This window comes from Mobula hypostoma, chromosome 6, assembly GCF_963921235.1.
Source record: "Mobula hypostoma chromosome 6, sMobHyp1.1, whole genome shotgun sequence".
Classification (NCBI taxonomy): Eukaryota; Metazoa; Chordata; class Chondrichthyes; order Myliobatiformes; family Myliobatidae; genus Mobula; species Mobula hypostoma.
Genome location: NC_086102.1, coordinates 115,661,443 through 115,679,737, shown reverse-complemented (window position 1 = coordinate 115,679,737; position 18,295 = coordinate 115,661,443). Strand labels below are relative to the sequence as shown.

The window sequence follows — 18,295 nt, the reverse complement described above, 5'->3', positions numbered from 1 at the left end:
AAGAGCTCATGATGCTCGATTACACCCAGCTAACCTACTAACTATTACGTCTTTGGAATGTAAAAGGAAAGTGGAACACCCGGAAGAAACCTACGTGGTGACGGAGAGAACGTACAAACTCCTTACAGACAGTGGCGGGAATTGACCTGGGTCGCTGGTGCTGTAAAGTGTCACTCTAACCACTACTGTGCTGCTCGATTTCTTATATTCCTAATGCAGGAAGTTAATGAAGTTTACACTTTAAATCATTGTATGTTTAGGAAAAACTTAGATTTGTGTTTGTATCGTTACCAGGTGTGAAGAACAACTCTACCGTTGGCTTGATGAAGGTCCCTTGGAGCCAGTCGCTCTCCCTTTGTACCTCCCACAGTCCTTGGCCTCTGCTGCTGAACTCTTTGTGCCCAGTCTCCAAGCTCCAGCTTCGTCCCCACCACAGGTTACTAATCTTCCTACAATTACAACTACTACTGCCTTTGATTTATCATGAAATTCATTTCATTACCTATGGTATATCCAAGATCAGAAACTTGAATTTAACTGGTCAATTTTTCTAATCCTAGGAGGTTGCCAATAACAAGCACAGTGAGGAATCCAATATGAATGACTCTAATTGGCTAAACGATTCAACAATGACTTTATCAGACAAACTGAAAGAGTTTACAAGATTGATCCAGGCCAGTCGAGAAGAAGAAATGACCTGTGAACGTCACCTATCAATATTACTGGACTTAACTGACACATGATGAAATTAGCAGAAGGAACCTATACTTTCTGGAATAATGTATATGGTTACAGTCGGGTGGAGTATAACTTGAGATCATTCCTACCCGGCAGGAGACATTTTATTTTTGTCCCAAACTTTGATACGTGCATTTCTTATTTGTTACAACCATTTGGATTGGTGATTAATGGAACATGACCTCGTGTTTATTCAAGTAAATCACTGTTGTTTCCCAGTTTTTTAATTGCTGCTTACATTTGTTTTTAGTTACAGAAAACTTGCCTTGCCCCAAGGAAATAATCTTTCTGTTGATGTACTGCGATCTGATAAATACTCAATTTCTGGTGGAGGGTGTGAGCAGAGATGACAAGATGCAGGCCTCGTATTTAGTGTAAATTTTCAGTGTACATTAGAGGAGAGTTGAAAAAATCCACTCATAAATGTTGCATTTTACTAAGCAAAGTAGTGCTTTTTGAGAAATGAACATTTAAAGCTCTTTGGCTGACTGGTTTTAAAGTATCTTTTTGTTTGGTGCCCTTTTCTGAAAATGTGTCTACTTTGGAAAGGTGGAAGTGACTAACAAGTTCAGGTTCTAAGTCTTCTGAAAGGTACTAAAAAGTTAATAAAATAAATTGCTGTATTATTCAACTTGAGATCAACCATAAGAAATTTATAATACTAAATGAAGATGCCATTTCATTAGCTCTTCACTCAGCTCTGGAGTATCTGGATGGTGAAAATGCATAAATCAGGATACTCTTCATTTTCTATAGCTCAAAATTCAGCACTATCATCCCCTCAAAACTAATGAATAAACTCCAAGACCTAGGCCTCGATACTTCCTTGTGCAACTGAATCCTTGATTTCCTTACTTGCAGCCCCCATTCTGTAAGGATTAGCAACAACATCTTCTCCACAATCACCATTAGCACAGGTGAACCACAAGACTGTGTGCTTAGCCCCCTGCTCTGAACGCTTCATACTTATGACCATAAGGCTAAGTACAGCTCCAATGTCATTTTTAAGTTTGCTGATTATACCAGAATTGTTAGCCAAATCAAAGGTGGTGACAAATGGGTATATAGGAGGGAGATTGAAAATCTAGCTGATTGCTGCCACAATGACTACGTCTCATGAGGCAGTCCTCATTTTAGGGGATGGGAGGTGGATAGTATCAGTCACTTTAAAATTCCTTGGCATTATCATATGCCAAGGATCTGTCCTAGGACCAGCATATATATAAGTCCCATGATAAAGGAGGCACCACCATGATAAAGAAAGCACCTCTGCTTTCTTAGAAGTTTGCATAGATTCAGCATGTCATCTAAAACTGATAAACCTCTATGGATAGACAGAGGAGAGTGTCCCAACTGGTTGATTCCTGGCCTGATAAGGAAACACCAATGCGCAGGAACGGGAATATCTATACAGCAAGTGGTGGATATAGCCCAATCCATCACAGCAAAAGCCCTCCCCACCTTTGAGCACATCTACAAGGATTACTCCATAAGAAAGCAGCATCCATCATCAAGGACCCCCACTGTCTAAGCCATGCTTTCTTCTCGCTGCTGCCATTGGGAAGGAAGTACAGGAGAATTAGGCCCCATGCCATCAAGTTCAGCTCCTACCCTTCAACCGTCAGCTCCTAAATCAGCTTGGATAATTTCACTCACCACAACACTGAATTGATCACTGAATGATTTATTGACTTAACCTCCTTAATCCCTCCACTTGCTGACCCCTTGCTCTGGTTCCCATCTCTCTACCACACTAGTTTAAACCATCCTGAGTAACAACCAGTAAATATTGCAAGGGTATTGGTGCCCTTCCATTTTAGGTGCAACTTGCCCTACCTGTATAAATCCCTTCTGCCCTGGAATAGATCCCAGTGATCCAGGTATCTTAAAGAACTGTTGTTACTTATTTAAAAAAAATAGTAAAATTCAAAGTAAATTTATTGCCAAAGTACATGTATCTCACTACATATTACTCTGAAAATCATTTTCTGGGCATCCCTGTTCTATAGCTTTCTGCCAGAGTGCAGGTACAGATGCTACTCCATAAATAAGCCTATTATAGCAATAAAGCCCTTTGTGAGTGTTTACGGTGAGGAACACTTTGGACTCTTCTTCCATCTCCATCTGCAGGTAGGCGTCAGCTAAGTCCACTTTGCTTTATTGTTTTCATCCAGAAAGGTTTGCAAAGATATCCTTTATCCAGGGCAGAGGGTATTGATTTACTGTCAGTACTGGGTTGATGATGACCTTAAAATCACCACAGATCCTGACATACCCATTCTTCTTGGCTACTGGGACCACTGACATTGCCCATGGGTTCCAGTCAACCTTGGAAAGAATTTCTTCAACTTCCACATGAACCAGCTCACTGGCTACTTTATCACCGATGACATAACGAACCAGATGGACTTTGTAAAACTTGGGTGTAGCATTTTCACTTAATACTATTTTACCCTTGATATGTTTGAGTCTTCCAGTGCCATCTGCATTGAACACTGCTGTAGCATCATTCCAGTATCTATCTTAATTCACTTTCAGTTGACTCTATTGCAGGGGATGTGGCACACAAATGGTGGATGGATCTCCAATCAAGTCATAGTTGTCTCAGCCACAATGTTGGCTTCCTTTTTTAACCACGTACAAGTCCAGTGTGGCTTGTTGATTGTTGTATTTCACTGTTATAAATGTCATTCCCACAGGAATTATCTTTTCTCCAGTATAAGTTCTTAGTTGGATATCTGCAGGCTTCAGTTTGGTATATTTGAAATGTCATTCAAACTTTTTTGTGGAATGACTGAAACAGCTGAGCCAGTGTCCCAATTCCAGTTCAATTAATTTGCTGTTCACTTCTGGTGTAAGCCATATTACTTGCCTGTTAGTTTTTTTTTGTAATTTTTTTTATTGAAGTTCACCATCAAACATTTCATAAGACGCATTTCAGATATTGTACATGTATATCATATAGTCATATACGCCAAAATCTCCACATAATATTTATCTGAGGTATACACTTAGAGAAAAGAGAGGAAAGAAAGAACAAGCAAAAGGAGAAAACTTTGTAGAAGTAGGGAGTGATTTTTTTTTACAACATTCATTGATTAGTGAGAATAAAATCAGGCCTATAAGGTGTTATGTAGTTAAACCATTTTTCCCAGTATGAATCAAATTGTTCCAACTTATGATTAACAGATGTTGTTATCTTCTCCATTTTGTAAATGTCCATTGTAATTTCCATCCATACATTTAAAGTTGGACTCTCCTGTGATAACCATTTCCTGGTAAGAGTATATTCATTAAATATTTATCTCTTTTCAACCATTCTTGAGGTATATACCCAAAATATATGGTCTTACTTTCTAAGGGTATTTCACATTTAAAGATGTCTTGCAGGACATTGTGTATCCCACTCCAATAGTCTCTGATAACGGGGCATTCCCAAAAAATATGATAATAGTTTGCATTTTGATTTCCACAATTTCTCCATCAAACAGGGAGGTTACTATCATAATGGGATTTCTGAGAGGGTATAATAAAATATCAAGTTTTTCCATCCAAACTCCCTCCATTTCCGTGAACTGGTACACTTCCATTGATACCTCCATATTATTGTCCATTCTTCCTCAGATATAATTATCTCTCCTTCCTTCTCCCATTTTGTTTTAATGTATGAAGTCGAATGTGTTTTAAGATTTGACAAACCCTTATACATGCTTGAAATTATTCTACTACCATTATCTGAATTATATGCTTCTCTAAATAGCTCTATCAAACATGTAAGCCTACTGACTCTCACCGCTATCTGGACTATTCCTCTTCTCACCCTGTCTCTTGCAAAAACGCCATCCCCTTCTCGCAATTCCTCCGTCTCCGCCGCATCTGCTCTCAGGATGAGGCTTTTCATTCTAGGACGAGGGAGATATCTTCCTTTTTTAAAGAAAGGGGCTTCCCTTCCTCCACTATCAACTCTGCTCTTAAACGCATCTACCCCATTTCACGTACATCTGCTCTCACTCCATCCTCCCGCCACCCCACTAGGAATAAGGTTCCCCTGGTCCTCACCTACCACCCCACCAGCCTCTGGGTCCAACATATTATTCTCCATAACTTCCGCCACCTCCAATGGGATCCCACCACTAAGCACATCTTTCCCTCCCCCCCCCTGCATTCCGCAGGGATCACTCCCTACGCAACTCCCTTGTCCATTCGTCCCCCCCATCCCTCCCCACTGATCTCTCTCCTGGCACTTATCCGTGTAAGCGGAACAAGTGCTACACATGCCCTTACACTTCCTCCCTTACCACCATTCAGGACCCCAAACAATCCTCCCAGGTGAGGCAACACTTCACCTGTGAGTCGACTGGGGTGATATACTGCGTCCGGTGCTCCCGATGTGGCCTTTTATATATTGGCGAGACCCGACGCAGACTGGGAGACCGCCTTGCTGAACATTTACGCTCCGTCCGCCAGAGAAAGCAGGATCTCCCAGTGGCCACACATTTTAATTCCACATCCCATTCCCATTCTGACATGTCTATCCACAGCCTCCTCTACTGTAAAGATGAAGCCACACTCAGGTTGGAGGAACAACACCTTATATTCCGTCTGGGTAGCCTCCAACCTGATGGCGTGAACATTGACTTCTCTAACTTCCGCTAAGGCCCCACCTCCCCCTCGTACCCCATCTGTTACTTATTTTTATGCACACATTCTTTCTCTCACTCTCCTTTTTCTCCCTCTGAATATACCTCTTGCCCATCCTCTGGGTCCCCCCCCCCCCGTCTTTCTTCCCGGACCTCCTGTCCCATGATCCTCTCGTATCCCCTTTTGCCTATCACCTGTCCAGCTCTTGGCTCCATCCCTCCCCCTCCTGTCTTCTCCTATCATTTTGGATCTCCCCCTCCAACTTTCAAATCCCTTACTCACTCTTCCTTCAGTTAGTCCTGACGAAGGGTCTCGGCCTGAAACGTCGACTGCACCTCTTCCTACAGATGCTGCCTGGCCTGCTGCGTTCACCAGCAACTTTGATGTGTGTTGCTATCAAACATGTACTTGCCTCGGTTACGTTTTTAACTGTCCTTTTAACATACTGTCGCATCTGTAAAAAAGTCTTGTTTTTCTAAAGTGTTTCTCTTTAAGCATCACAAAACTGAACAGTGTTCCTTCTTTCATTATATTGCAAATAGCTGTTACTCCTTTAGCTGTCCAGTCCTTAAATCTAGCATCCAGTTTATTCGGCTTAAAATTCGAGTCATATGCACACCATTTAAGAATTGCAATATCTCCCTCTAGTTTATATTCTTTTATAATAGTTTTCCATATTTTAAGAGTCCATTTCACCCACGGGTTATCAATAGTATTTATGTACCTTTGTAGGATGTTATCGGCCAAAATTGCCTGTATGGGGATGGGAAATATCAATGTTTTTCCATTGAGCGTCATATGATGGGTTGCACCAACATATCACAGCTCTCAACTGTGCTGCAAAATTATAATCTCTAAGAGAAGGTAGGTCCTATCCCCCCCCTTGGCCCTCCATTTCCTTGGCTAATTGCGAAGTATTGAGATGAACTCTAGGCCTTTTACCTTGCCATATATATCTTGATAACATTTTGTTCCATTCATTGAATTGATTTTGATTAATCTCTATTGGTAGGGTCTGAAAGGGATATAATAGTCTGGGCAGTATATTCATTTTCATAGATCTGTTGCTAGTTTTCACTTTGCAAATCTCAAAGCTATCCAGTCCTGTGTAACACTCATCATTATCAGAGTTTTTATCAACAGCTTGCAGATTAGTGCTCTTTTAAACTGCAAATTCACCTTTTTATCTTTATCTTTTTCTCTTTCCTGTGCAGTCCATTTATTATTGTCTCCCTGACATGCTCTTTGTATGTGTCCTACTTTGTTGCATTTTCTACAAGTTTCGCCTTTAAACCTTCATTGGTCTGGTGTACGTGAGCCCCTGCCACAACAGCGAAACAATTTATTCGGCCAGGCAGGCCTCCCTTTAGAGACTGCAGTTAGTTCATGCTCACTTTCATTCCTGGCCACAACACAATGGCATCTCTCCTGTTTCCATTGATCCAGCAATGTCAACTGCTCTTTTAAATGTGAGTTGTGCTTCAGTTAGGAGCCATTTTTTGAATGCTTTCTTGTAAGATTTCACAAACAAAATGACCTCTCAGTGCATCATTAAGCCCATCACTGAACTCAGAGTGCTCATACTGTTAGTGTTTTTTTGTTGGGGGGGGGGGGGATGCAGTTAGCACATTTAGCAAATAACTTCAGCAACCAATCTTCAGATTTGAATATGAACCATGAATTAAATCTAATATGCAACTCTGAACAATAGGTTCCTAAGAACCATGAACCAAGTTAATTGGAAGACCAGTGTTACGTACCCCGTAACTGGGTTGCCAAACCAGCAGAAATGGATCACTCAGTTGGAGTCTGGATTACTGGAACTAAGAAAGTTTTATTAAGGAAATAAGCAACACAGTACTCTAATCAAAAGGATAATGAATACAGCAGTTCAGCAATGATAAACACACATGTACACAGAAACTAGGATAATAGGATCAATCAAGCTCTATTGTCATCTCGGGGTAAATGACCAGTTTCAAAGTGATGCAAAGTTCAGTTCAATTGAGTTCAGTTCAGTTCACAGTAATCACTGCCGTGGGGGAGAGAGAGAGAGAAAGCGAATGAATATTCAAAAACGTCTTCCACACAGACCTTCGATATTCCTCGCAGTCAGCTTTCGGGCGAGCCCTTTGTAATGTCTTCTGAGGTCACCGACTGTGACCCCTCCGTTTCCAGATACGATCGTTTCTCTGCGGTGAACCTGGCACCCAGGCAAGGGCGGACTCACACCAGGTTCCCGCCGATCGTACCTTTCCACCCTGTGCGTCTATGGCTTGGTTCCGCGACCAGCCCTCCAAAACTCCCACCGACTTGTGGGAGGTGCACCGCTTCCAGGGTCTCGTTACCTGGTGGTGTCGTGTGTGTCCTGCCTTAGCGAACCTGTCCCTTTTTATCCTCCTGCTGGGGTATCGCCTGTCCATCACTTCAAACAGTTCAGGGTTCAAAGAGGAGCCGGTCTTGACAGCTCTCCCGTCTCTTCATTAACATCTCCAAATGCTGCTCCATTGTTTTCCTTATCTCTCTTTCTCCTGAAGACAGGTGGCAGACCAACTGCTGATCCCACTGGTGCCAGCACAGGACAGTTAACATCTTATGTGTACTTTCGTCACACCAGACAATGCTGATTTAAATTTGTTACTTGTGTGTATTTGGGTGTCTGTAGTATAGGTGCAAAGAGGGAGTTGTGAGGGTGGTGTGTAGTTCAAATCGTTGCGAATACGGAATTGTCCTGAATTTTTCTTAGACCTTTAGCAAATAAAACGTTGTGTAGTATTGGGTTAAGCAGGCCTTCTTCCTCCAAAGGGGTCTCCATCTGATGCCTGCTGTATTCATTTTGTCAAATAAAGAGGCTGCTTCATATCTACCAATTCTTTGTACAATGTGACCATTCACGTGACAAGATTTTGTTTCAGAAGTGGGATACCTTCTTGCAACCCATCATGTGGCCAGCGATCTCAGCAGTCTAAGTGGGTGAGTATTTTTAAAATTAGCACTCACCCTTGGATCTGCTCGGGTCGGTGGCTATGGGATCATTAGGTATCACGAACACGAGGGAGAGCTGAACTGGTAGATAAAAGTAGTGTGTGTGTGTGTTTATGTAGAGACTAAACTTTGATAGTGTGTGTGTGTGCGGGCATGTGTGTTTATGTAAGAGACTAAACTTTGAGTGTTAATTTGGTGAGATGGGGCCACCAGTTGCAAAGGGTGGTTATTGAAGGTTCGAGAGTCCAGCGTATCCTCGATCCGGGAACTGTATTTTGGCATACGTGTTTGCGAGTGAGTGTGCCTTTGTGTAACAGATGCAAAGCATCGTGAGTTCAAGTGCACAGAAGTGACAGATTGTGGAGTACATACTCTGTGGTTTTAACTGTATACTGTTTAAATGGTATCCATCATTTATATAATGAAAACACGAGGAATTCTACAGATGCTGGAAATTCAAGCAACACACATCAAAGTTGCTGGTGAACGCAGCAGGCCAAGCAGCATCTCTAGGAAGAGGTACAGTCAATGTTTCAGGCCGAGACCCTTCGTCAGGACTAACTGAAGGAAGAGCTAGTAACAGATTTGAAAGTGGTGGGGGGGGGAGGGGGAGGGGGAGATGGAGATCCAAAATGATAGGAGAAGACAGGAGCGGGAGGGATGGAGCCAAGAGCTGGACAGGTGATTGGCAAAGGGGATATGAGAGGATCATGGGACAGGAGGCCTAGGGAGAAAGAAAAGGGGGAGGGGGAGAAAAAACCCTGAGGATGGGCGAGGGGTATAGTGAGAAGGACAGAGAGAGAAAAAGAATGTGTGTATATAAATAAATAACAGATGGGGTATGAGGGGAAGGTGGGGCATCAGCAGAAGTTAGAGAAGTCAGTGTTCATGCCATCAGGTTGGAGGCTACCCAGACGGAATATAAAGTGTTGTTCCTCCAACCTGAGTGTGGAGGATTTTAATTACACATCCCATTCCCATTCTGATATGTCTATCCACGGCCTCCTCTACTGTAAAGATGAAACCACACTCAGGTTGGAAGTACAACACCTTATATTCCGTCTGGGTAGCCTCCAACCTGATGGCATGAACAGTCACTTCTCTAACTTCCACTGATGCCCCACCTCCCCCTCGTACCCCATCCGTTATTTATTTATATACACACATTCTTTCTCTCTCTCTCCTTTTTCTCCCTCTGTCCCCCTCACTATATCCCTTGCCCATCCTCTGGGTTTTTCCCCCCTTCCCCCTTTTCTTTCTCCCTAGGCCTCCTGTCCCATGATCCTCTCATATCCCCTTTGCCAATCACCTGTCCAGCTCTTCGCTCCATCTCTCCCCCTCCTGTCTTCTCCTATCATTTCAGATCTCCCCCTCCCCCTGCCACTTTCAAATCTGTTACTAGCTCTTCCTTCAGTTAGTCCTGACGAAGGGTCTCGGCCCGAAACGTCAACTGTACCTCTTCCTAGAGATGCTGCCTGGCCTGCTGCGTTCACCAGCAACTTTGATGTGTGTTCCATCATTTATATTTTGCATCGTGTGGGAATAAGTGTGGAGATATTTCAGAGAGGGGTCCTCCTCAGACGTATCTGTCAAGGTGACACCTATTGAGGTCAGGCAATGTTAGGTTGAGAACCCTGATGATCCGAGCCAGACCTTGACCCTGATTATGACCATTCATAAGCCCTTCACCCCCAGGGAGAGACAGAGCATTTTGTCAGAGTTGCCCTCACTTAAAGTTGCACGTGGGAATTCAGAATTCTGGTGCAAGCTCGAAGAAATGGTTGAAGTTCACCAGACGCACCCAAAAGATATACACGTGTTGGTAAAAGCAAAATGCCCAAGGAATATGTGGGACAGCATGGCCCAGGGTGTGTGGGATGGTACGTAGGCAGCTACTGGGAATGCCAGCAAAGAGAGAGAGAGTGCTTTTTTAAAGGGGAAGTGAGGCAGCAACATAGGAGGAGAGGAAGTGAGAGTAACTGGGGAACGATCATGACAGTGATTCAGCGAGCTGATAAGCCAGCCATGGAATATGCAGGACGTAAATATTGAGCATGTGAGGACATTCAGGGTTGACTAATCCAGGGAGGGTTGATCCAGTCTTCCTGAAAATGCTGAAGGAAGGCCTGAGGTCAGCCCACCAGGAAGCTTTATATTTGGGGATAGTGATGGGATTGATCTACTCTGCAATAATTTCATGGGCTGGTGAGATAGATCGGAGGAAGGGAAGAGAAATCGTAAAGTGGCTATAGCAAATGTAGCTGCCACAATGTCACAGCGGACTTGCTTTCTGTGTTGGCAGCCGGGACACGTAGCAAGGAACTGCTGGAATAGACATGGGAGGGTAAAGGAGAGGATTTGTTACAGCTGTTGCTTGTCAGGCCATGGTTGGAGGCAGTGCCCTGAAAAACGAGGAAGTGTGAAAATCACTCCCCAAAGCAGGCAGAGTCCACAGCAGCACCCTCTCTTTCTGATTTTACTGCTGACCAGATTATGGAGCTGGTGAGGTCAGACACCTCTATTGTCAGTAATGGTCATCCACAGACACACACAAGAGGTTTATTAGGGAGCCAGCAATGTGAAATGTTAGTGGACACGGGGTCGTCAGTATCAATAACTGATCTACCCTTGCCCACGACTGGAGAGGTGATTTACATTACCAGTGCAGAATGTGTAACAATGAGGGCAGAGAGTTTTCAGCACCAGGTACTTGAAATTGTGGCTTCCTGTAGATTTCTGGATCTGTCCAAATAATGAGTGTACTATCCATGGAATGGACATCCTAAGGGAAGCAAGGGCTGTTATCTATTCAGGAAAGGGAGAAATAATAAGGACAAGTCGGGGAAGTGAAGAGGTACAACCAGTAGAGTAAACAACCTAGCCAGCATAGCCACAGCTGCTCTGATCATCAAGGACTGGAGCCAAGATGGCGTCCATGGGTTACTTTGTCAGCAGTTCCCAGCGGTGTGGGCTAGACACAAGCAAGATTGTGGTTGAGTAAAGTTAAAATAGATGGCGACCTGCATAAACCCCACAAGCAGTACCTTCTAAACACTGATACAGTGACAGTTGTTCAGAATATAGTGAAGGAACTAAAACAACAGGAGATACTAAGAGAGATTGTGTTAACTACTCACTCACCTTTCTGGCCAGCAAGGAGGCCGGATAGATCATATTGGTTAACAATAGACAATCCGCCTTTAATAAGACTACACTGTGACTGCATCCCATTGTGGCGAGCCCTGTTACAATCCCGAATGACCTGTCTCCAGAACATAAAATGTTCTCAGTCCCGGATATCACTAATGGATTTTGGGGGCTCCCCTTAACACCCCAGTCCCAAGACAGACTTGCATTCACCGTGGGTGGGCAGCAGTATACAGGGAGCAGACTCCTCCGGGGACTCCACAATAGCCCGGCAATTTTTTCATAAGATCATGGCGCAGACTTAGGAAAAGCTCAGTCTAACACCAGAGTTCAGGAACGATAGAAAGAATGAGCCAAACAATCGAGAATGCTTTAGCTAAAGCTATAGCGGAGAGGGGAAAGACGTGGGTTGATGTATTACCAGGAATCCTGATGAGATTACGAGCAATCCCAAACCACACGCTGGGTCTCGCCCCTATTGATGGGGCGAGCAATGTGACTCCCTTATGGGGTAATTACGGGTTGTGGTGAGCCTAGGGCTTACAGGGATAGAATGACCCAGTATCTGAAGACTTTTGGAACCAACTTGAAATGTTGAAGGGCTAAGCAAAACAAAAGCAGCACATTGCTGATCGGAGAGAGCTGGGTGACTAAGCCACGGTCAGGGTGCTGCCTGAAAGGGCAGGGTTTGCTCCCAGATGGATCGGGCCACAGATGCTACTTTTAACAAATGACATTTGTGTCTGTGTGAAGACTCGGCGAGGCAGGCAGCAGAAACACTGGCGTACAACTCACCTTTTTGCCCCCACAGAGGTAGCGGGAGAAAAAGTGTATCCAGTAATTGTGTAATTATAGAGATGAACTCCAGCTGGCCACACCAGCCTGAGCACAGTTGATGGAAGCAGACCCATGGCAAATGCGAAGGCAGAGGATACCAAGCGAGCGCGACAGAAAGCCAAGCATGTTAAAATGTGATGGTAATGGTACCCTGTAATGAGGGCTGGTTGCTGAAGGTACATGATTAGTTGTATAGCATAGAATATAAAAGGTATTGGGGAAAATAAAAACCAGAAATTAAGAAAAACATTGAAGGTCCAAGTATTTTAAAATCTGAAGTTCGTAATGCAATAAATAAGATGAAGAAAGGAAAGGCAGCAGGTCCTGATGAATTAGTAATAGAACAAATTATCGCCCTTGAAGATCATGGAATTGAAAAACTTACTAATTTAATCAATGACATTTATGAGACTGGAATCATACCAGAACAGATGAAAAAGCAGTATTTATCACTCTTCCTAAGAAACCTGGAGCAAAAGAATGTGAATTACATAGGACCATAAGTTTAATGAGTCATATCACCAAGTTACTTCTAAGAATTTTGATGACAAGAGCTAAAAGTAAGATACAAGCTGAAATAGGTAAAGAACAATGTGGTTTTGTGAAAGACAAAGGTACAAGAAACGCAATATTGATGTTAAGGTTACTATCAGAACGAGCTATTCAAATGCAAAAAGATTTGTTTGTTTGTTTTATCGACTACACAAAAGTATTTGATAAAATGAAGCACAATAAGTTATTTGAAATACTACAGAAAACTCTAGATCTAGATTCGAAAGACCTCCGCCAAACCAAAAATCTGAATTGAGAACAAGCTGTCGCTGTAAGAATAGATGGAGAAGTGAGTCAGTTTACGAAAATCAAGAGAGGCGTTAGACAAGGGTGTTTTCTCCCCTGATTTATTTAATGTGTACAGTGAAACAGTATTACAAAAAATAAGAGACATCTTGGGAATCAAAGTTGGTGGTGAAAACATCAATAATTTCAGATATGCAGATGACACTGTGTTAATTGCAAGTACAGAGGAAGAACTACAAAACTTAATTGATATAATTGTTGAAGAAAATGCAAAAATGGGTCTATCTATCAGTTGCAAAAAGACAATGTATGGTGATATCCAAAAAGAAGGAGAATCCTATCTGCAGGCTGAGAATAAATGGGGAAGACATAAAACAAGTACAGAACTTCTGCTACTTAGGAAGCTGGGTGACATCAGATGGCAGGTGTGACATGGACATCAAAAGAATGGTAAAAAGTGATGGCAAAAGACACCTTTACGAGAATGAAGCATATATTGACCAATACTAAACTAGGCATGACAACCCACCTCAGAGTACTGAAATGTTACGTTTATCCAGTTATGTTATATGGCTCAGAATGTTGGCCAATATCCAGTAACGTGAGGTAACAAATTGAAGCAGCAGAGATGTGGTTTTTGAGGAGGATGCAAAGAATATCATGGACGAAACAAATATCTAATGAGGATGTCATGAACAAACACAAAAAGAGAAATAATGTATGAGATCATGAAAAGGCAATGTAACTTCATTGTACATGTGATTAGGAAAGAGGAGTTAGAATGCACGGTAACTATGGGAAAGATTTAAGGGAAGAAAACAAGAGGAAGACAAAGACAAATTATGATGGAGACAGCAGCCAGAGAACTGGAAATGAATACCAATAAATTGATCCACTTGACCCGAAACAGGAGTGTGTGGGCCATGGCAGTCAAAGCTCAAACTGGGCATGGCACCTGATGATGATGATGATTGGGGAAAATAGATGGAAAGGTCTTAAGTTACAGCAGAGACATCAGGTTCCACAACTTCGATGGTGTGGCAGACTGAGAAAGAGAAGAGTTTGCACACGGCATCTAAAGACAGTCACCCGTAACCAGAGTAGGGAGTGAATATAAATGAACTGGGCCATTCAGTGGTTGGGCTAGCAGCACTTGGGGATCGGTGATCCGAATTCTGTAAATAATCTGGTTTATTATTCTCATGAGAACCAGATACAGTGAAAGATTTTGATTCATGCAGATCATTTCAAAATTTATGTTGATGTAGTACAAGGGAAAAGAAATAATAAAATGTAGAAGGTAGTGACACAGTTACAGAGACATTGTGGTGCAAGGGCCATGACAAGATAGATTGGGAGCTCGTCTTTATCATACAGGAAGGTCCATTCAGGAATCTTATAACAATTCAGTTGAAAGTCTTTGAGCCTGGTGGTGCATGTTTTCAAGTGTTTGCATTTTCTGCTCAGTGGGATGGTGGGGGTGGGGGGTGGAACAGAAAATGACCAGGGTGGGAGGAGTGCTTGATTATGCTGGCTGCTTTTCTGAGGCAGTGGGAATTGGGAACATGAAATAATCTGCAGATGCTGGCGTCAAAGCAACACTGACAACACACTGGAGGACTGGAACGTCAACCGATCTTTTCCATGGATGCTGCCCGACCTGCTGGGTTCCTGCAGCGTGTTGTCAATGGGAAGTGGAGATGGATTCAGTGAAAGAAAGGCTGGTGGACTGAGCAATGTCCAGAATTCTGCAAGTTGTCACAATACTGAGTAGAACAGTTGCCTCACCAAGTTATAATGTATCAGCATAGGATGCTTTCTATGGTGCATCTATAAATATTGGGTCACCTGGATTTTCTTAGCCTTCTGAGGAAGTAGAGGCACTGGTGTGCTTTCTTGATCATGGCTTCCATGTGGTTGGACCAGGGCAAGCAGTTTTAAGATGGTTATGGGTAAGGATAGGACTGGTCCTTGGGTAAAAGTGCAAAAACTGTGGAGAAAGCTAATTACAAGAGAGGATGTTCTGGGGGGGTAAATTCACATGAGAAGTGTGGGAGTGTTTTACAGGTCAACTGATGTGAGTTCAGGACCAACAGGTTCATGTGAGGATGAAGGTTTGGGGGCCTTGGATAATGAAAGACATTGTAACAGCTCCATGTAAGTACAGGGAGAATATGCTTCACAAGTATGGTTATTGAGAATCTGAAGGTGTTAGATTATTAAGAAGAAGATAGTAGCTGGGGAAATGGTGGGTCCATTCAACTATGGAATTTGTAATTAATACATACCGATCAAACAGGATTTATTAAAAATAGACAAACGGCAGATAATGTAACTCGGCCACCTAGTATAATTCATTTGGCACAAAAGAGGGAGGAAATGAGTATGGTAGTAGCTTTGTTTGCAGAAAAAGCATTTGATAGATTGGAATGGGATTTTTTATTTAAAGTATTAGAAAAATAAGGGTTAGGAGCACCTTTTATAAACTGGATTAAAACTTTAAATACTAATCCTAATGCTAAAGTAGTGACAAATAGTCAAATTTCAACACCATTCCAGTTGAAAAGGTCAACTAGACAAGGTTGTCCATTATCACCTGCTTTATTTGTATTGGCGATAGAACCATTAGCAGAATTAATTAGAATTGATTCAGATATTAAGGGTTTTAGAGTTAATCAGGAGGAATATAAGATTAATTTATTTGCTGATGATGTTTTGATTTATTTAACAAACCCACTGCATTCATTGTGTAAACTATCTTCTAGATTGGAAAATATGGGAAAGTATCAGGGTATAAAATAAATTGGGATAGAAGTGAAATCTTACCCCTTAACAAAGGAGATTATAGTCAATGTCGTTCAGCAACCCAATTTAGGTGGCCGATAAATGGTATAAAGTATTTAGGCATAAGAGTTGATAATGATATAAAGAATTTCTATAAATTATTTATCACTATTGAAAAAAATTCAAGAAGATCTTGACAACTGGATGATGTTACCAATAACATTAGTGGGTAGAGTCAATGCTGTGAAAATGAATATATTTCCTAGATTACAATATTTATTTCAAACACTACCAATACAACTGCCCCAGAAATTTTTTCAAGAGTTAAATAAATGTGTGAGGAAATTTCTTTGGAAAGGTAAGATGTCAAGAATATTGCTGGAAAACTTGACATGGAAATTTGACTTAGGAGGGTTACACCTTCCAAATTTTAAGAATTATTATAAAGCAAATCAACTTAGATTTATTGCATCTTTTTTTGAGGAATGAAAGCCGACATGGATTAGAATAGAAATAGATAAGATAGGAGAAAATACACCTGAAGATTTTATATATAAATGGGAATCTAAATGGATACAGGAAAAGAAAGAATCTCCTATATTAAAACATTTGATCAATGGAATAAGATAAATGTTGATGATGAAATAAAGAAATCTTTATTAGCAAGGAGACCTTTGATTCAAAACAGACTTATTCCTTTTACAATGGATAATCAACTTTTATATAATTGGTACCAAAAAGGGATTAGATGTATAGGAGACTGTTATGAAGGATATTGATGTCATTTAAACAATTAAAGAATAAATATAAAATATCACTTCTTTCTTTTGTTACTTTCAATTAAGGTCTTATTTAAGAGATAAACTGGGTCAAACAATGTTATTGCCGAAATCTAATGAAATTGAAACTTCAATTCAAAAAGGAAAAATTTTAAAAATTACTTCTTTTATGTATAACCTGATTCAAAAACAGACACTTAAACAAGGAATCCATAAGTCAAGACAAAAATGGGAAACGGATCTGAATATTAATGAAACAAGTTGGTCAAGACTATGTCTTGACAGTATGACAAACACAATAAATGTTCGACTCAGATTAGTACAACATAATTTTTTACATCAATTATATATTACACCGCAGAAAATAAATTGATTAAATTCAAACTTATCTGATCAATGTTTTTGGTGTAATCAAGAAATTGGTACTTTTTTACATTCTACTTGGTCCTGTTCCAAAATTCAACCTTTTTGGATAATTCAAGAGTTTTATTGGAACAAATTATTGGAATTCAACTTCCACATAACCCTATATTATTCTTATTAGGTGACATTGAAGGGATAAAACTGAAACTTAAATTGAATAAATACCAGAAAGAATTTATAAAAATTGCATTGACAGTAACCAAAAAGGCTATAGCAGTTACTTGGAAATCAGATTCGTATTTAAGTATGGATCGTTGGAATAATGAAATTTTTAGCTATATTCCACTTGAAAAAATTACTTATAATTTAAGAAGTAAATATGATACATCTTTGAATATTTGGCACCCTTATTTACAAAAGATAGGATTGTATATATAGGTACTCCGATGATAAAGATGTTGGTCCTTTGGGGAAAGAAACAAATACATATATTAAATCTATTTCGAATCCCGTGGAGCATGTGGAGACCTTCCAATATCCAAGCAGTCTTTCTTTCTTTTTTTTTCTGTTTTTTTTTCTTTTTCTTTCTTTTAGATAGGAGTATGTATAGGGGGAAGGGTTAAGGGGAGGGGGGAGGGTAGATATTATTATTCCATGTAATCAAGTTTGAAAATTGAATTTAAAAAATTATTTTAAAAAACTATGGAATTTGTGTGCAGATCCAGAGGTCCTAAATGAGAATCTTGCAATGGTATTCACCAAGGAGAAGGATATAGCTGATGGTCATCGTCTGGGTATGTTGATATACCACGGTCTGGATAAGAATGTATTAGCTAGAAGGAGAACTTGGACATGCTTGGATTGTTTTCTCTGTAACTGAAAGTACTACAGTGCCTATAAAAAGTATTCCCCCCCCCCCCAGAAGTTTTCATGTTTTATTGTTTGACAACATGGAATCACAGTGGATTTAATTTGGCTTTTTTGACACTTATCAACAGAAAATACTCGTGTCAAAGTGAAAACAGATCTCTATAAAGTGATCTAAATTAATTACACATCTAAAACACAAAATAATTGATTGCATATATATTCACCCCCTTCAAGTCAGTATTTAGTAGATGCACCTTTGGCAGCAATTACACCTTTGAGTCTGTGTGCATAGGTCTCTATCAGCTTTGCACATCTGGATACTGCAACTTTTCCCCATTCTTCTTTACAAAACT

The 18,295-nt window shown here is 41.0% G+C and overlaps 1 protein-coding gene across 2 annotated transcripts in view; it reads left to right on the top strand.

The window, feature by feature from the left end:
- Positions 1-4,006, top strand: part of mcm3ap (minichromosome maintenance complex component 3 associated protein) — an 86,701-nt gene extending 82,695 nt beyond the window's left edge. For both annotated transcript variants that reach the window (XM_063051525.1, XM_063051524.1), the window contains 2 exons: positions 295-436; positions 561-4,006. In XM_063051525.1, the coding sequence (XP_062907595.1) occupies positions 295-436; positions 561-743 (325 nt within the window). In that variant the 3' untranslated portion in view covers positions 744-4,006. The remainder of the gene's footprint in view (positions 1-294; positions 437-560) is intronic.
- The last annotated feature ends 14,289 nt before the right edge of the window (positions 4,007-18,295 follow it).